This window comes from Nicotiana tabacum, unplaced genomic scaffold (assembly GCF_000715075.1).
Source record: "Nicotiana tabacum cultivar K326 unplaced genomic scaffold, ASM71507v2 Un00020, whole genome shotgun sequence".
NCBI lineage: Eukaryota > Viridiplantae > Streptophyta > Magnoliopsida > Solanales > Solanaceae > Nicotiana > Nicotiana tabacum.
The window spans coordinates 363,535-381,327 of NW_027438258.1; the positions used below are offsets into that span (position 1 = coordinate 363,535).

Here is a 17,793-nt window from a genome sequence, read left to right on the forward strand (position 1 = left end):
TTTTGGCGATGGCCTTTGGTCATAGGGGTGTTATTTCAAGTTAAGGTTGAAATGTTAACCCGTTGTAATTCGAACGAGGTCGAATGTTTACTTTTGGCGATGGCCTTTGGCCATAGGGGTGTTATTTCAAGGTAAGATCGAAATGTTAACCCGTTGTAATTCGAGCGAGGTCAAATGTTTACTTTTGGCGAAGGCCTTTGGCCGTAGGGGTGTTATTTCGAGTTAAGGTCGAAATTTTAACCTATTGTAATTTGAGCAAGGTCGAATGTTTGATGCAAAAAAATGATGGAGAGTACAATGTTGCTTTATTTCACTTCGTTGGAGAATATCTTGGTGGAGTACAAAATGCTGCTTTATTTCATTCACTGGAGTACTATACATGTCTGTTTCATACATATATTGAAGAAGTTTCCATGTATCTAGTCCCTTCATCGTTCGGCCTGGAGAGGTTATCGGCAGGCGAGGTGATGAATTATACTTTGAACTTCAAAACGTTCCCCTCGTCGCCTCGTAAAAACCTCCCCGAGAAAACCCAATTGGGACAAAACCTGGGTGAGGGAAAAAGAGTACGACTTAAGGGGAGTCCTTTTTCAGAAGTTGAAGTATTTGAGGTGGGCGACATTCCAGTTGTTTTGTAGTAGTTTTCCTTCCATTGTTTCTAGTTGAAATGCTCCTTTTATTGCTGCCGTTGTGATTTTGTATGGCTCGTCCCAATTGGTTCCAGTTTGCCTTTTTGGGGTCTTTGGTCGCTTGTGTTTTGGCCTTGAGAACATAGTCTCCGACTTTGAGTGGTCGTATTTTGGCCTTCTTGTTGTAGTACATTTTCGCTTGTTCTTTTTGGGTTACCATCCTTACATATGCCATGTCTCTTCGTTCTTCTGCCTCGTCGAGGTCTTGTTTTCTGTTCTCGTCATTGTTTGGTCCGCTTTCATTGGAGTATCTCAGGCTAGGGTTTCCGGCCTCGACAAGTATCATGGCATCAGTCCCGTAGACTAATGAATATGGCGTTTCGCCTGTGCTCATTTTTGGCGTGGTGCGGTAGGCCATAATACCTCTGGTAACAACTCCGGCCATAGCCCTTTGGCGTCCTCAAGTTTTTTCTTTAAGATATTCAATATTGTTTTGTTGGAGGATTCGGCTTGACCGTTGCTAGCAGGATAATATGGCATGGAGAGAATTGCTTGATGCACCATTTTTCGAAGAACTCGGTCGTCTTTTTCCCGGTGAACTGGGGCCCGTTATCATAGTTGATATCTTTGGGGATGCCGAAGCGACATATGATGATTTTCCATATGAATGTGATGACTTCCTGTTCGCGTATTTGGGTGAACACACCTGCTTCCACCCATTTGGAAAAGTAGTCAGTTAAAACTAAAAGGAAACGTGTCTTACCTCGCCCTGCTGGGAGGGGTCCGACGATGTCCATTCCCCATTTGATGAACGGCCATGGCGAATTGACAAAGTAGAGGATCTCTCCCGCTTGATATATCATAAGCGCGTACTTTTGGCACAGCTCGCATCTCTTGACATAATCTGCGGCTTCCTTTTTCATAGTGGGCCAGTAATACCCTGCCCGAATGAGGCATCTGACGAGGGCTCTGTTGCCTGTATGGGCACCACAGTGACCCTCATGTACTTCTTTAAGCACGCGCCTTGTTTGACTCGGCCCTAGGCATTTTGCCAAGGGCCCCCTGAACGTTCTCTTGTACAGATCGTGATTTATGAGGTTGTACTAGGCCGCCTGCATTCGAACCTTTTTGGCTTCCTTTTTGTCTTGTGGGAGTGTTCCCTCCTACAAATATGTCACGATGCGGTTGCGCCAGTCCCAAGTCAAATTTATGGAATGCACCTCGAGTTGGTCTATTGACGTGTGGAGAAGAGTGACCACGTTTTCTTTAGTGATATTTTTGGTGGCGGCTGTTAGTTTGGCGAGGCCATCCACCTCGATGTTTTGAGCTCGAGGTATTTTGTCGAGTCGGCATTCACCGAATTCTGGCAGTAGTTTTTGAATTTCTGCATGGTACTTTTGTAGCCTTTGCTCTTTGATTTGGAAAGTCCCTATAACTTGTTTGACGACGATTTGTGAGTCGCATCTGAGGACGACCCGTCGTGCTCTATATTTGAGAGCTAGCTTTAACCCTGCAATAATGGCCTCATACTCGGCCTCATTGTTAGTCATATCGGGGCACCGTTTGGATTGGCGAATAACTTCCCCTATTAGGACCTCGAATACAAGTCCTAGTACAGACCTTGACGCGTTGGATGCGCCGTCGGTGTAAAGGACCCAGAGGTCGGGTTGCCCAGAGAAAGTATGAGAAGCTTCCTGCTCGACCTCGGGCATTATTTTGGCACTGAAATCGACGATGAAGTCGGTGAGTACCTGCGATTTTATTGCCATTTGCATCTGATAAGTTATATCATGCTCACTCAGTTATATGGCCCACTTGACCAATCTTCCCGACAATTCAGGTTTATGTAGGATGCTCCGTAGGAGGAAAGTCGTCACTATCGATATGGGGTGGCACTGAAAATAGGGTCTAAGCTTTCGTGAAGCTATAACTAATGCTAAGGCCAATTTTTCGAGGTGGGGGTACCGCATTTCGGTGTCACAAGGGTTTTGATAATATAATAAATTGGGGATTGTGTACCTTTATTCTCGCAGACCAACACCGCACTTTCCGCGACTTCTGAGACGGCCAAATATACTAGGAGGCGCTCACCGGGCTCTGCTTTGGCAAGTAGTGGGGGCGAGGACAGGTATGCTTTTAGTTCTTTCAAGGCATCGATGCATTATGAGTTCCACTGGAGCCCGTTGTCTTTTTTCAGCACGTTGAAGAATTTGTGGCATCTGTTGGACGACCGCAAGATGAATCTTGACAGAGCGGCTATACAGCCAATCAGTTTTTGCACTTGTTTCTTGTTGGTCAACACCTCAGGTATCCCTTTAGTGGCTTTGATTTGATATAGATTGACCTTGATGCCTCTTTGTGATACCAAGAAACCGAGAAATTTGCCCGAGGTTACGCCATAGGTGCATTTTTTGGGGTTAGTTTCATGCCGTACTGCCTCAGTATACCGAAGGCTTCCTTCAGGTGATCGATGTGGTCTTCTTTTCTTTTTGATTTCACCAACATGTCGTCGATGTAGACTTCCATTGTTTTGCTGAGTTGATCTTTGAACATTTGGTGACCAACCTTTGGTACGTTGCTCCCGCATTCTTCAACCCGAATGGCATGACTCTATAGCAGTACATTCCCTGATCAGTAATGAAAGTAGTTTTCTCTTAGTCCTCTTCCTCCATGAGGATTTGGTTGTAACACGAGTAGGCGTCCAAGAAGCTTAGCAACTCGTGTCCTGCTGTTGCGTCGATGAGCTGGTCGATGTGCGGCAATGGGAAGGAGTCTTTTGGGCACGCCTTGTTTAGGTTTGTGAAATCTACGCACATCCGCCATTTTTCGTTTTTCTTTTTTACCATGACTACGTTAGCGACCCAAATGGGGCAGGGTACGCATGACTTTTTGTAAGCGGTGTCGAAATTTAAAGTGGTAAACAAATTATTACAATAAATATGGGCGATAAGAAATAGAGAAGAGCAACACCATCAAACCCCGTCCCTTAGAAATTAGAAGTTATAGAGGATGAGAACTTTTTGTAGTTACAGTTTAAAATTCTTTTATATTACTCTAAAATAATTACTTTTTAGAAGTTAAATAGTATTTCTTTATCACTTATGGTGTCACGGAAGAGGACACGGTTCTATTTTTTTTTAAAGAAAAGAGGCTTAAAAGGAAAAAATGGAAAAGAAACGCATACAAAGTATTCGAACCGCAGACCTCGACGTTGCAAGGAGGCGCTTGACCATCATACCAGACACTATCTTTTGTTCAGCAGTGTCATATGATTTATATGTATATCTTTTGCACAATGTTTATATGTACAATAACTAAAGTTTTCCGGCGAAGCGGTATCGGATGACACCGCTTGGACTAGGGTGCATCCGCACCTGATTAGGGATATTTTGATTCTCGGATGGAACCATTGGCGAGGAGCTTCTCCACTTCATCACTTACGACCTCGTTGATTGCAGCGTTGAATTTCCTTCTTATTTACCATACTGGCGGATAGAGTGGGTCGATGTTCAACTTATGTGTAGTGTGATGACCTTTTGGTCATCACTTATTTTAAAAGTAAATTCTGCATTTCGAGGCCTTAAAAACCTCTTTTGGCATCACCTTGATTTGCGTGCGCAGTCTAGGCGCATAGCCGGAAAGCTATGCGCCTAGACTGATTTGTGAAAATCAGTCTAGACTGATTTGTGAAAATGCGAACCTAGACTGATCTATGCGCCTAGACGCATAGCCGGAAAGCTATGCGTGGCATCAACTTATGTGTGATTTGTGAAAAATGATAAATTTTGACTATAAAATAAATTAATTTGATTTCGGTCAATATTTTGGATAAACAGACCCGGACCTATGATTTGACGGTCCCGGAGGGTCCATAGGAAAATATGGGACTTGGGCGTATGCCCGGAATCGAGTTCCAAGGTCCCAAGCCCGAGAAATGAATTTTTTAAAGAAAATTATTTTCTGAAATTATTTATGAGATTTGGAAATGAATTGTGATTAGAACTCGATGGTATCGGGCCCGTATTTCGGTTCTAGCGCCCGGTACAGGTCTTATATGTAATTTAAGATAAGTCTGTGAAATTTGGTAAGAAACGGACTTGGAACGACGTGAATCGGATCATTTTTGAATAAATTGGAAATTTGAAGTTCTAAAGAAAATTTCATGATTTTGATGCTAAATTCATAGTTGTTGATGTTATTTTAGTGATTTGAATGCACGAGCGAGTCCATATGATTTTTTAGGTTGGTGTATATGTTTGGGTTGGAGCCCCGAGGGCTCGGGTGAGTTTTGGATAGGCCGCAGGGTGGATTTTGGACTATAGAAATTGCAGACTTTCAGCTGTGTATTTGCAGGCCTGCAGGCTTCACATTTGCGAAGCCTGGCTCGCAAATGCGATCAAAGGCCCAGGCCAGCTACCTCGCAATTGCGAGGAAATCTATCGCAAATGTCATGACTCTCCTCCTAGCCAGTAGTCGCAAATGCGTTCCCTTGTTCGCATTTACCAACTCGGAAATGCGAGAACCCCCTTTGCAAATGCGAACCTAGCAGAGGTCGGGGTTTGCAATTGCGAACCCTGTTCGTAATTCCCATATCTGCAACCTACAATTTTTATACTTAGCCGAAAACCAATCATTTTTCACACTCTTTCAAAACCAAAACACTCTTGGGGGATTTTTCAAAGACAACTCTTCTTCCAAATCGATTGTAAGTTAATTTTAACTAGTTTTCTTCAATCATTAACATCTTTTAACATGATTTCAACTCAAAATCAATGATTTTCATGGGGGAAATTGGGTGTTTGGGTAGAACCTATGTTTTTCAAAAATTGGGGATTTGGACCTCGATTTGAGGTCTGATTTCAAAACAAATTATATATTTGGGTTCGTGGGGGAATCTGTAATCGGGTTTTGGTTCGAACCTCGGGTTTTGACCATGTGGGACCCGGGGCAATTTTTGACTTTTTGGATAAAACTTTGGAAAACTCATTTTCATGCATTGAAGTTGATTCATTTAGTGTTTATTGATGTAATTAAGTAACTTGTGGCTAGATACGAGCGAGTTGGTGGTGGAATCAAGATGTAAAGCGATTGTTGAGACTTGAATTGTGTTTGTGGCATCGAGGTTAGTGTTTGGTCTAACCTTAGCTTGAGGATATAGGAGTCGAGTCCTATTTGCTATGTGGTAATTGTCGAGTACGACGTATAGGCATGGTGACGAGTATCTATACGTTGGTGTCAAGCATGCTCGTGAGTCTTATATTGTGATTGTTATGGATTTGTTGTATTATTCATGCTTTGATGGTGGTTTCTATTATCGGGCAAAGTTTGTGGAAGTAATTATGACATTTGAGTATTGAGGAGCGTTGGCTCAAGTTGTACAGTGAAATGTGAAAGTATAAGTGAAAATTGAACATTTTAGAGCATTGGCTCAGAGTTGTGAAGTAAAAGTGAAAAAGAGAAGAGAATCATTATATTATCTCCTTTGCCGGGAATTTGTTGTTTTTGATAATTATCTCCCTAGTCGGTATGTTGATGTTTCTTTTGATGTTATTCCCTTGTCGGGACTTGATTGTTGAACTATTGTTCTCTTGCCAGGATTCTTATTGTAATTTCATTTATTCCCTTGCCCTATTCTTTGTGATTGTTGTTTGGGTGGGGAAGAGTGTTAAAGCACGAAGGGTGATGCCGTGTATTGTTTTGGTAAGAGAGTGTTAAAGCACGAAGGGTGATGCCGTGTATGATTTGTGAGGAAAGAGTGTAAAGCACGAAGGGTGATGTTGTGTCGCACGATATACCATTCCGTGCCGATTATATTGATTATATGGTAAGGACGAGAGTAAAAGCACGAAGGGTGATCCGTGCACTTATTGATTCTGGTTCTTTGTTGATATCCGAGATATATTGTTTCTTTTAATTACCTGTTGTTTCTCTATTCTGAATTGATAACTCCACCGCAGCATGCTACCCCTCCCATATCTGACTGTTTATTTCTGTTCTTCTTTTCCGCTGTATATAGTTGAATTGCACAGCTTTATTTGATAGTTTGGTCCTAGCCTCGTCACTATTTCGCCGAGGTTAGGCTAGGCACTTACCATCATATGGGGTTGGTTGTTCTGATACTACACTATGCACTATGTGCAGATCCCGGAGCAGCTTTTGGGCCATAGATTGGGTGGCTACCTTCAGTCTACGCGGAGATCCAAGGTAGACCTGCAGGCGTCCGCAGGCCCTGGCGTTTCCTCTATCCTTTATTTCTTGTTTCATTTCTTTGATTCGGAAACAATGTATCTTTATTTTCAGACTTTGTATTAGCACTCTTAGATCGTCTGTGGTATTGTGGCCAGTTCTGGGTGATTAAGACTTAAACAGTTGGATTAGATTCATGTTCAGATATTTTATTGCTTTTCTTCCGCTTATTTTAAAATTTTTGTTGTTTACACGTTATTGCTTTATAATTGTTAAAGAGTATAAAATGGGTAAAAAGGTTATTCATTCAATAATTGGCTTGTCTAGCTCAGATTAGTAGGCACTATCACAACTCTCGAGGGTGAAAAATCCGGGTCGTGACAAGTTATCAGAGCTCTAGGTTACATTGGTCTCACAGTTCATAGACAAGCTTAGTAAAGTCTGAGGGATCAGTACAGAGACGTCTGTATTTATCCCCTAGAGGCTACAGAGTTTGGAAAAACTTCACATTTATTATCTCCTATCGTGCGGTTTGGTTTATCAATGCTAATTGAATTTCTACTCTATTCTTTCGCAAATGGCGAGAACACGCGCTTCCTCATCTACTGGCCAGCAGCCCGAGCTCCCAGCAGTAGCTCCCACGAGGGGCAGAGGGCGAGGCCGAGGCCGTGCTAGAGGCCGAGGCAGGGGCAGAACTCAGCCCTGAGCAGCAGCACTAGCAGTGGAGCCTCAGGTTGACTTTGATGATGAGGTTCCAACCCAGATAGTTCCGGTGGGCCCAGCTCAGGTCTCAGATGGATTTATTGCTACCCCCGTACACCAGGATGCTCTGGTCCGTCTAGTGGGCCTTATGGAGAGTGTCACCGGGCAGGCTTGCTTCTTGTAGCACCAACCGTCTCTCAGACTGGAGGAGGAGCCCAAACTCATGCTACTCGCACTCTGGAGCAGGCAGCTCCCCAGTTCCAGACTCTAGCAGTCCAGCCAGTTGGAGCAGTTCAGCCGGGTGTGGTAGCTCAGATCGGTGATGGAGTAGCCATGTCTGCCGATTCTTTGTGGAGGTTGGACAGGTTCACCAAGCTCTTCACTACTACTTTCAGCAGTGCATCTTTCTGAGAATCCCCAGGATTATCTAGACAGTTGTCATGAGGTTCTCAGGAACATGGGGATAGTTGAGATCAATGGGGTCGATTTTGCTACTTTTCGCTTGCTTGTATCCGCCAAGACTTGGTGGAGAGATTATTGCTTGGCTAGACCAGCCGGGTCACCAGCTTTGACTTGGGAGCAGTTTACTCAGTTATTTCTGGAGAAGTTTCTCCCTATTACTCAGAGAGAGATCTATCGGAGGAGGCAGTTTGAGCGTCTCCAACAGGGTTCTATGATTGTTACCCAGTATGAGACCAGATTCATCGACTTGGCTCGTCATGCTCTTATCATACTTCCCACCGAGAGAGAGAGAGAGAGGGTAATGAGGTTTATTGAGAGACTTATTTAACCGATTGGTCTTCAGATGGCTAGGGAGACAGGGAGTGAGATTTCCTTCCAGGAGGCAGCCAATGTGACCAGGAGAGTGGAGATGGTTCTGTCGCAAGGAGGTGGTCAGGGGTCTGATAAGAGGCCTCGTCATTCAGGCTGATTCAGTGGTAACTCGTCTGGAGGCAGAGATTTGTATGGTAGAGGCCATCCTCCTAGGCCTTTTCAGTCATCACTTCAAGTTTCTCACGGTGCTTCAGGTGGTCGTGGTCCCCATATGCAGTATTTTGATCAGCAGTCCTATGGTACACCACCAGCCCCTGTCAGTGCACCGCCGCTTCAGAGTTTTTGGGGTGGTCATTCAGGTCGTCAGGGTCAGTAGTCTCAGCAGCCGATGGCTTGTTACACTTGTGGTGATATGGGTCACATTGCTAGGTTTTGCCCTCGAGCACCGAGTAGCTCTTAGCATCAGGGTTCTCGTGCCATGGTTCAGGCACCAGGTGTTCCACAGCACGCTCAGCCAGCTAGAGGTGGGGTAGATATGCTAGAGGTGGAGGTAGATGGATCCCAGGCCGCTAGAGGTGGAGGCTAGCCAGCAGTAGGCCGTCCCAAAGATATAGTTTAGGGTGGTGGGGCCCAGCCCCGATGTTATGCTTTTCCAGCCAGGCCCGAGGTTGAGGCTTCCGATGCAGTTATCATAGGTACTATTCTGGTTTGTGGCAGAGATGCTTCAGTTTTATTTGATCCAGGGTCTACTTACTCCTATGTGTCATCTTATTTTGCACCGTATCTGGTCATGCCTAGTGATTCTTTGAGTGCTCATGTTTATGTGTTTACACCGGTGGGTGATTCTATTGTGGTATATCGAGTGCATCGTTCATGTGTAGTTGCGATTAGGGGTATTGAGACTCATGTAGATTTGCTTTTTCTGGAATGGTTGATTTCGATGTCATATTAGGGATGGACTGGTTATCACCTTATCATGCTATCTTGGACTGCCATGCCAAGACTGTGACCTTAGCCTTGCTGGGTTTACCTCGTTTAGAGTGGAGAGGGACTCCTAGTCATTCTACCCATAGTGTTATCTCTTATATGAAGGCTCGGCGTATGGTCGAGAAGGGGTGTTGGCCTATTTTGGCCTATTTTCATGATTCTAGTGTTGAGGTTCCTTCTATTGATTCTGTTCCCATTGTTTGTGAGTTCCCTAAGGTATTCCCGTCAAACCTGCCGGGTATGCCACCCGACAAAGATATTGACTTTTGCATTGATTTGGCTCCGGGCACCCAGCCCATTTCTATCCCTACTGTATCGTATGGCCCTGTCTGAGTTGAAAGAGTTGAAGGAGCAGTTGCAAGACTTGCTTAAAAAAGGTTTCATTAGACCCAGTGTTTCACCTTGGGGTGCGCTAGTGTTATTTGTTAAGAAGAAGGACGATCGATGAGAATGTGTATTGATTACCGACAGTTGAACAAGGTTACAATCAAGAATAAGTATCCATTGACGAGGATTGATGATTTGTTTGATCAGCTTTAGGTTTCCAAGGTATTTTTGAAGATTGACTTAAGATCTGGCTACCATCAGTTGAGGATTAGGGCATCTGATGTCCCTAAGACAGCTTTCTGCACTCGGTACGGGCATTATGAGTTCTTGGTGATGTCATTCGGGTAGACAAATGTCCCAGCAACCTTTATGGATTTGATGAACCGGGTGTTCAGACCTTACTTAAATTCGTTCGTGATAGTCTTCATTGATGATATTTTGATCTATTCCCGTAGTCGGGAAGAGCACGAGCAACATCTTAGAGTGGTTCTTCAGACCTTGAGGGACAACCAATATGCTAAGTTTTTTAGGCATAGCTAGTTGTATGCTAAGTTTTCGAAGTGTGAGTTCTGGTTGAGTTCAGTTGCATTTCTGGTCATATTGTATCAGTAGAGGGTATTCAGGTTGATCCGAAGAAGATTGAGCTAGTCAAGAACTATCCTAGACCAGCATCAGCTACAAAGATTCGGAGTTTCTTGGGATTGGCAGGCTACTATCGTCGGTTTGTGGAGGGGTTTTCAACTATCGCAGCCCCGATGATCAGGTTGACCTAGAAGGGTGCCCAGTTCAGATGGTTGGACGAGTGTGAGGCAAGCTTTCAAAAGCTCAAGACAGCTCTGACTACGGCACCGGTGTTGGTTTTGCCCACAGGTTCAGGGCCTTATACAGTTTATTGTGATGCATCTCGTATTGGACTTGGTGCGGTGTTGATGTAGGATGGCAAGGTCATTGCCTATGCTTCGCGGCAGTTGAAGATTCATGAGAAAAACTATCCGGTTCGTGATTTGGAGTTGGTAGCCATTGTTCACGCATTGAAGATTTAGAGGCATTATCTGTATAGTGTGGCATGTGAGGTGTTCACGGATCACAAGAGTCTGCAGTATTTGTTCAAGCAGAAGGAGCGAAATTTGAGGCAAAGAAGGTGGTTGGAGTTGTTGAAAGACTATGATATCACCACTTATATCATCCGGGAAAGGCCAATGTGGTGGCCGATGCTTTGAGTAGAAAGTCAGCCAGTATAAGCAGTCTTGCATATATTCCGGTCGGTGAAAGACCGCTTGCTTTGGATGTACAGGCTTTGGCCAATCAGTTCGTAAGGTTGGATGTTTCTGAGCCCAGCCGTGTGTTAGCTTGCACCGCCGCTCGTTCTTCATTATTGGAGTGTATCCGAGATCGGCAGTATGATGATCCTCATCTGTGTATCCTTAGAGACACGATGCAACACGGAGGTGCCAAGTAGGTTACCTTAGGTGATGATGGAGTTTTGAGATTGCATGATCGAATTTGTGTGCCTAATGTGGATGTACTCCAATAGTTAATTGTAGAGGAGGCCCATAGTTCCCGGTACTTTATTCACCCGGGCGCCGCGAAGATATATCAGGATTTGTGGTAGCACTATTGGTGGAGAAGAATGAAGAAGGATATCGTTGTATATGTGGCTCGGTGTTTGAATTGTCAGTAGGTTAAGTACGAGCATCAGAGGCCCGATGGTTTGTTCCAGAAGATTGAGATTCCTGAGTGGAAGTGGAAGTGGAAGTGGGAGATTCCAAAAGATTGTTGGACTCCCACGAACTCAGAGGAAGTTCGATGCAGTGTGGGTTATTGTTGATAGGCTGACCAAGTCAGCACATTTCATTCCTGTGGCAGTCTCCTACTCTTCCGAGAGGTTAGCTGAGATCTATATCCGGGAGATTGTTTGTCTTCATAGTGTGCCCGAGTCTATCATTTCGGATCGAGGTACGCAGTTTACCTCCCATTTCTAGAGAGCAGTTCAGCGAGAATTGGGCATACGGGTTGATTTGAGCATAGCGTTTCATCCTCAGACGGACGGGTAGTCCGAGCGGACTATTCAGATTTTGGAGGATATGCTCCGAGCTTTGTGTCATTGACTTTGGAGGCACGTGGGATCAGTTTTTGCCTTTAGTAGAGTTTGCCTACAATAACAGCTACCAGTCGAGTATCCAGATGGCTCTGTACGAGGCTTTGTATGGTAGGCAGTGTCGGTCGCCGGTTGGATGGTTTGAACTGGGGGAGGCTCAGTTGTTGGGCACGGATCTAGTACATGATGCCTTGGACAAGGTCAAGATCATTCAGGATATTTGTATAGCTCAGTCCACGCAAAAGAGTTATGCCGACTATAAGGTTCGAGATTTGGCATTCATGGTCGGTGAGCGGGTATTGCTTCGGGTGTCGCCTATGAAGGGCGTGATGAGATTTGGAAAGAAGGGCAAGCTTAGCCCTAGGTTCATTGGCCCGTTTGAGATTCTTGATCGAGTGGGAGAGGTGGCTTACAGACTTGGGTTGCCATCGAGCTTATCAGTCGTGCATCCAGTATTTCATGTGTCCATGATTTGGAAATATCATGGCGATCCATCCCACGTGTTAGATTTCAGCACTGTCCAGTTGGACAAGGACTTGTCTTATGAGGAGGAGCCGATAGCTATTCTAGACCGGCAAGTTCGTCAGTTGAGATCGAAGAGTTTTCCTTCTGTTTGTGTTCAGTGGAGAGGTCATCCGGCTGAGGCATCGACCTGGGAGTCCGAGTCCGATATACGAAGCCGTTATCCTCATTTTTTCCCCGACTCAGGTACTTCCTTCTTCTGTCCGTTCGAGGATGAACAATTGTTTTAGAGGTGGAGGATGTAATGACGTCATCACTTATTTTAAAAGTAAATTTTGCGTTCTAAGGCCTTAAAATCCTCTTTCAGCATCACCTCGATTTGCGTGCGTAGTCCGGGCACGTAGCCGGAAATCTATTATGTGATAATTTGTGAAAAATGATGAATTTTGTCTATAAAATGAATTAATTTGACTTTGGTGAATATTTTGGGTAAACGGACCCGGGCCCGTGATTTGATGGTTTCGGAGGGTCCGTAGGAAAATATGGGACTTGGGCGTATGCCCGGAATCGAGTTTCGAGGTCCCAAGCCTGAGAAATAAATTTTTTAAAGAAAATTATTTTCTGAAATTATTTATGAGATTTGGAAATGAATTGTGATTAGAACTCGATGGTATTGGGCCCGTATTTTGGTTTTGATGCCCGGTATAGGTCTTATATGTGATTTAAGATAAGTCTGTGAAATTTGGTAAGAAACGGACTTGGAACGACATGAATCAGATCATTTTTGAGAAAATTGAAAATTTGAAGTTCTTAAGAAAATTTCATGATTTTGATGCTAAATTCATAGTTTTTGATGTTATTTTAGTGATTTGAATGCACGAGCGAGTACATATGATGTTTTTAGGTTGGTGTGCATGTTTGGGTTGGAGCCCCGAGGGCTCAGGTGAGTTTTAGATAGGCCGCGGGGTGGATTTTGGACTATAGAAATTGCAGACTTTCAGTTGTGTATTTGCAGGCCTGCAGGCTTCGCATGGCTCGTTAATGTGATCAAAGGCCCAGGCCAGCTACCTCGCAATTGCGAGAACCCCCTTCGCAAATGCGAACCTAGCAGAGGTCGGGGTTCGCAATTCCCATAACTGCAACCTACAATTTTTATACTTAGCCAAAAACCAACCATTTTTCACACTCTTTCAAAACCAAAATACTCTTAGGCGATTTTTCAAAGACAACTCTTCTTCCAAATCTATTGTAAGTTAATTTTAACTCGTTTTCTTCAATCATTAACATCTTTTAACATGATTTCAACTCAAAATCAATGATTTTCATGGGGGAAATTGGGTGTTTTGGGTAGAACCTACGTTTTTCAAAAATTGGGGATTTGGACCTTGATTTGAGGTCCGATTTCAAAACAAATTATATATTTGGGTTCGTGGGGGAATGGGTAATTGGGTTTTGGTTCAAACTCGGGTTTTGACCATGTGGGCCCGGGGGCGAATTTTGACTTTTTGGGTAAAACTTTGGAAAACTCATTTTCATACATTGGAGTCGATTCATTTAGTGTTTATTGATGTAATTAAGTAACTTGTGGCTAGATACGAGCAAGTTGGTGGTGGAATCAAGAGGTAAAGCGATAGTTGAGACGTGAATTGTGTTTGTGGTATCGAGGTAAGTGTTTGGTCTAACCTTAGCTTGAGGGAATAGGAGTCGAGTCCTATTTGCTATGTGGTAATTGTCGAATACGACGTATAGGCATGGTGACGAGTATCTATACATTGGTGTCAAGCATTCCCGTGAGTCTTATATTGTGATTGTTATGGCTCCGTTGTATTATTCATGCTTTGACGATGGTTTCTATTTTCAGGCAAAGTTTGTGGAAGTAATTGTGATATTTGAGTATTGAGGAGCGTTGGCTCAAGTTGTACAATGAAATGTAAAAGTATAAGTGGAAATTGAACTTTTTAGAGCATTGGCTCAGAGTTGTGAAGTGAGCAGTGAAGTAAAAGTGAAAAAGAGAAGAGAATCATTATATTATCTCCCTTGCCGGGAATTTGTTATTTTTGATGATTATCTCCCTACCCGGGATGTTGATGTTTCTTTTGATGTTATTCCCTTGTCGGGACTTGATTGTTGAACTATTGTTCCCTTACCGACATTCTTATTGTAATTTCATTTATTCCCTTGCTCTATTCTTTGTGATTGTTGTTTGGGTGAGGAAGAGTGTTAAAGCACGAAGGATGATGCCGTGTATTGTTTTGGTAAGAGAGTGTTAAAGCATGAAGGTTGATGCCGTGTATGATTTGTGAGGAAAGAGTGTAAAGCACGAAGGGTGATGTCGTGCGCACGATATACCATTCTGTGCTGATTATATTGATTATATAGTGAGGACGAGAGTAAAAGCACGAAGGGTAATGTCGTGCACATCTTCATTACTTGATTGCTTTGGTGAGGACGAGAGTAAAAGCACGAAGGGTGATTCCATGCACTTATTGATTCTGGTTCTTTGTTGATATCCGAGATATGTTGTTTCTTTCAATTACCTGTTGTCTTTCTATTCTGAATTGATAACTCCCCAGCAGCATGCTACCCTTCCCATATCTGACTGTTTATTTATGTTCTTTTTTTTTGTTGTATATAGTTGAATTGCACAGGTTTATTTGATAGTCTGGTCCTTGCCTCATCACTACTTCGCCGAGGTTAGGCTAGGCACTTACTAACACATGGGGTCGGTTGTGCTGATACTACACTCTGTACTATGTGCAGATCCCGGAGCAGCTTTTGGACCATAGATTGGGTGGCTACCTTCAGTCCACGCGGAGATCTAAGGTAGACCTGTAGGCGTCCGCAGGCCCTGGCGTCTCCTCTATCCTTTATTTCCTGTTTCATTTCTTTGATTCGGAAACAGTGTATCTTTATTTTATGACTTTGTATTTAGCACTCTTAGATCGTCTGTGGTACTGTGACACCAGTTCTTGGTGATTAAGGCTTAAACAGTTGTATTAGATTCATGTTCAGATATTTTATTGCTTTTCTTCCGCTTATTTTAAAATTTTTGTTGTTTACACGTTATTGTTTTATGATTGTTAAAGAGTATAAAAAGGGTAAAAAGGTTATTCGTTCAATAATTGGCTTGCCTAGCTCATATTAGTAGGCACCATCACGACTCCCAAGGTTGGGAAATCTGGGTCGTGACATGTGGCCACGTCTTTCGGGATACCCGGTATATCTGCATGGGATTTCGCAAACAGATCGACGTTATCAATTAAAAACTTGTGAAATTTACCTGGTTTTGAGAGTTTGTGCCTAACGTAAGCCTTTTTGCTGTTGTCACTGTTGTTCAGTTGGACGGGATCGAGATATTCTACCATTGATTCAGCCGCTTCTGCGATGTTGGGGTCCCTAAGGACATCTGTTTGTACGTCGAGTCCGGTCCCCGATTGTGGTAATTGCTATGCCTCTGCGTTCGTTCCCTTCATCTGTTGGGTGTACGTACAATCCTGGGCGATACGATAGCATTCTTGGGCGGTGCGTTATTCGCCCCGGATACTAAATATTCCCCATGGAGTAGAGAACTTGATTACTTGACAGAGGCTCGACAGAATGGCCCTGTAAGCTGTGTCTTAGTTCATGATATGGAATATTGTTTCCAAGGTGACGCCCCTGATCAGAACGGGTAGCATTATCTCCCTAGAGGTTCGCTCAACTACATTGTTGAAACCTGTTAGTGTTATGCAACGCGGTATTATCTTGTCCTCGAGTCTCATATGTGCGAGGACTCGAGGGTTGATAATACACGCGCCACTTCCGTCGTTTACCATTATTCTTCTTACATTAGTGTCTAAAACATGTAAAGTAATAACAAGAGCATCGAAATGAGAGAAAGTCAAATCGTCGGTATCCGACTTATCGAAGATGATACTGTCTCCAATGTCGTTGTATAGTTCGTGGGTGATCGATCGTTTCAGTTTATGCATAGTGGTGAACTTCACATGGTTGATCATTGATTCATCACCTCCACCGATGATCATTTGGATGGTGCGAGCGGGAGAGGGTGGCTTTGGAGGTTGGTGTGGTTCACGTCCGCGAGTAAATTTGGCTCGTCCACGATCGCTCATCAGTTCCCTCAGGTGCCCTTGGTTTAACATTCTCACTACCGCTTGTCGCAGACTTATGCAATCCTCGGTTTTGTGACCTCGTTCCTGGTGAAATTCACAAAGGACATTCGACTTTCGAGTATTTGGGTCGGACTTCATCTTTTGTGGCCATTTCACCTTCGTGCCGAGCTTCTCTAGTGCGTACACTATTTCTGAAGGGGAAACATAAAAATTGTAAGCGAATAAGAATGGAGGCATACCTCTTTCGTTTCGTTGAGTCCCTGTGTGTGGCCTGCGCGGCCCTTCTATATGTAAAAGAGGTGGTGGGACGACTGTTCTGACGTAGGGATGATGTCTTTCTCTGCTGAGACGGGGGCCCGAATGATCCCTTCGACTGTTGTTTCGACGATATTTCCTCGATTTTGCTTGAACTGATGTCAGCCGTTGGATCAAACTATTAAGGTCGTCCTCGTCAGCTCTCACCTCGGCGCAATAGGCATTGTGGATTTCTCCCCAAGTGGTGAGAGTGTATTTCATGAGCCTACTTAATATTTTTCTGATTGCTCTCGACCCATTCCTGCTCAACCCGTTCTGGAAGGCCTCTACCGACATCCCTTCTGATACATTTGGTCGACTCATTCTCACCTTGTTAAACCGGGCGAGAAAGTCCTTGAGTCCCTCGTCAGGCGATTGTTTAACGGCGAATATGTCATTCACCCTAGCTTTCGCCTTCTTAGTCCCTGCATGGGCGGTGACAAACTTGTCGGCCATTTCCTCGAACATTTCTATTGACCGCGCCGGCAGTTGTGAATACCAGGTTAGGGCTCCCCCTGTTAGGGATTCGCCGAACTTTTTCGGTAGCATTGATGGTACTTGCTCCTTCGAGAGATCGTTGCCCTTCACCGCAGTAGCGTAGTGAACGATGTGATCTTTTAGATCTGTAGTACCATCGTATATCTTCAGGTACGGTGGCACTTTGAAGGTTTTGGGAATAGCGTGTGGAGCCGCTTCTTCGCTGTACGATTGTTCAATGAATCGACCAACGTCTCATTTTGGTAGTAACTTTGGGGCGCCTGGTATCTTGTCGACCCTTTCTTGGTGTTCTTTCATATGATCGCGGAGCGCCTTGTTTTCTTTTTCCATTTCTTCCATTTTCTTTAGGACGGCTGCGAGCGCATCATTACCTGCATCCACAGTGGGGTAAGTGTTACCTATTTGAGGAAGGGGCTGCTCGCTAGTAGTTGTCGATATCTGCTTGCACGGTATTTCCGTTCTCCCTTTGAGCAGGTCTGTCGAGTATATTGTTGAGAGTGCTTGTCATCCACTCTTCTAGTAGTTTCTTCACTGCTGTGGTGCTTCTTCAGCTGTGGATGTGGAGGCTCCCTCTCGCGTGAAATCGTCACGCTTTCGTGAGGGGGAGGTGAAATATTTTGCCTGGGCGTAGCGTTTGGCATCGCATTCTCGTCATCTCCTCTGCCATCTTCGTTGATGGTATTCAAAATGTTAGTAGTGACGTCTGCTATCGCTTTCAGTCTCG

General features: G+C 44.1%; 1 protein-coding gene across 1 annotated transcript; it reads right to left on the reverse strand.

The window, feature by feature from the left end:
* Nucleotides 1-15,782: 15,782 nt before the first annotated feature.
* Nucleotides 15,783-17,027, reverse strand: LOC142178885 (uncharacterized). The gene has a single exon (XM_075248675.1). It carries the CDS (start codon nucleotides 17,025-17,027, stop codon nucleotides 15,783-15,785), a length of 1,245 nt encoding a protein of 414 aa, XP_075104776.1.
* Nucleotides 17,028-17,793: the final 766 nt, after the last annotated feature.

Excerpts from the sequence above, each read along its gene's own strand:
- LOC142178885 (XM_075248675.1), bottom strand. The coding sequence starts at position 17,027 with ATGGCCGACAAGTTTGTCACCGCCCATGCAGGGACTAAGAAGGCGAAA.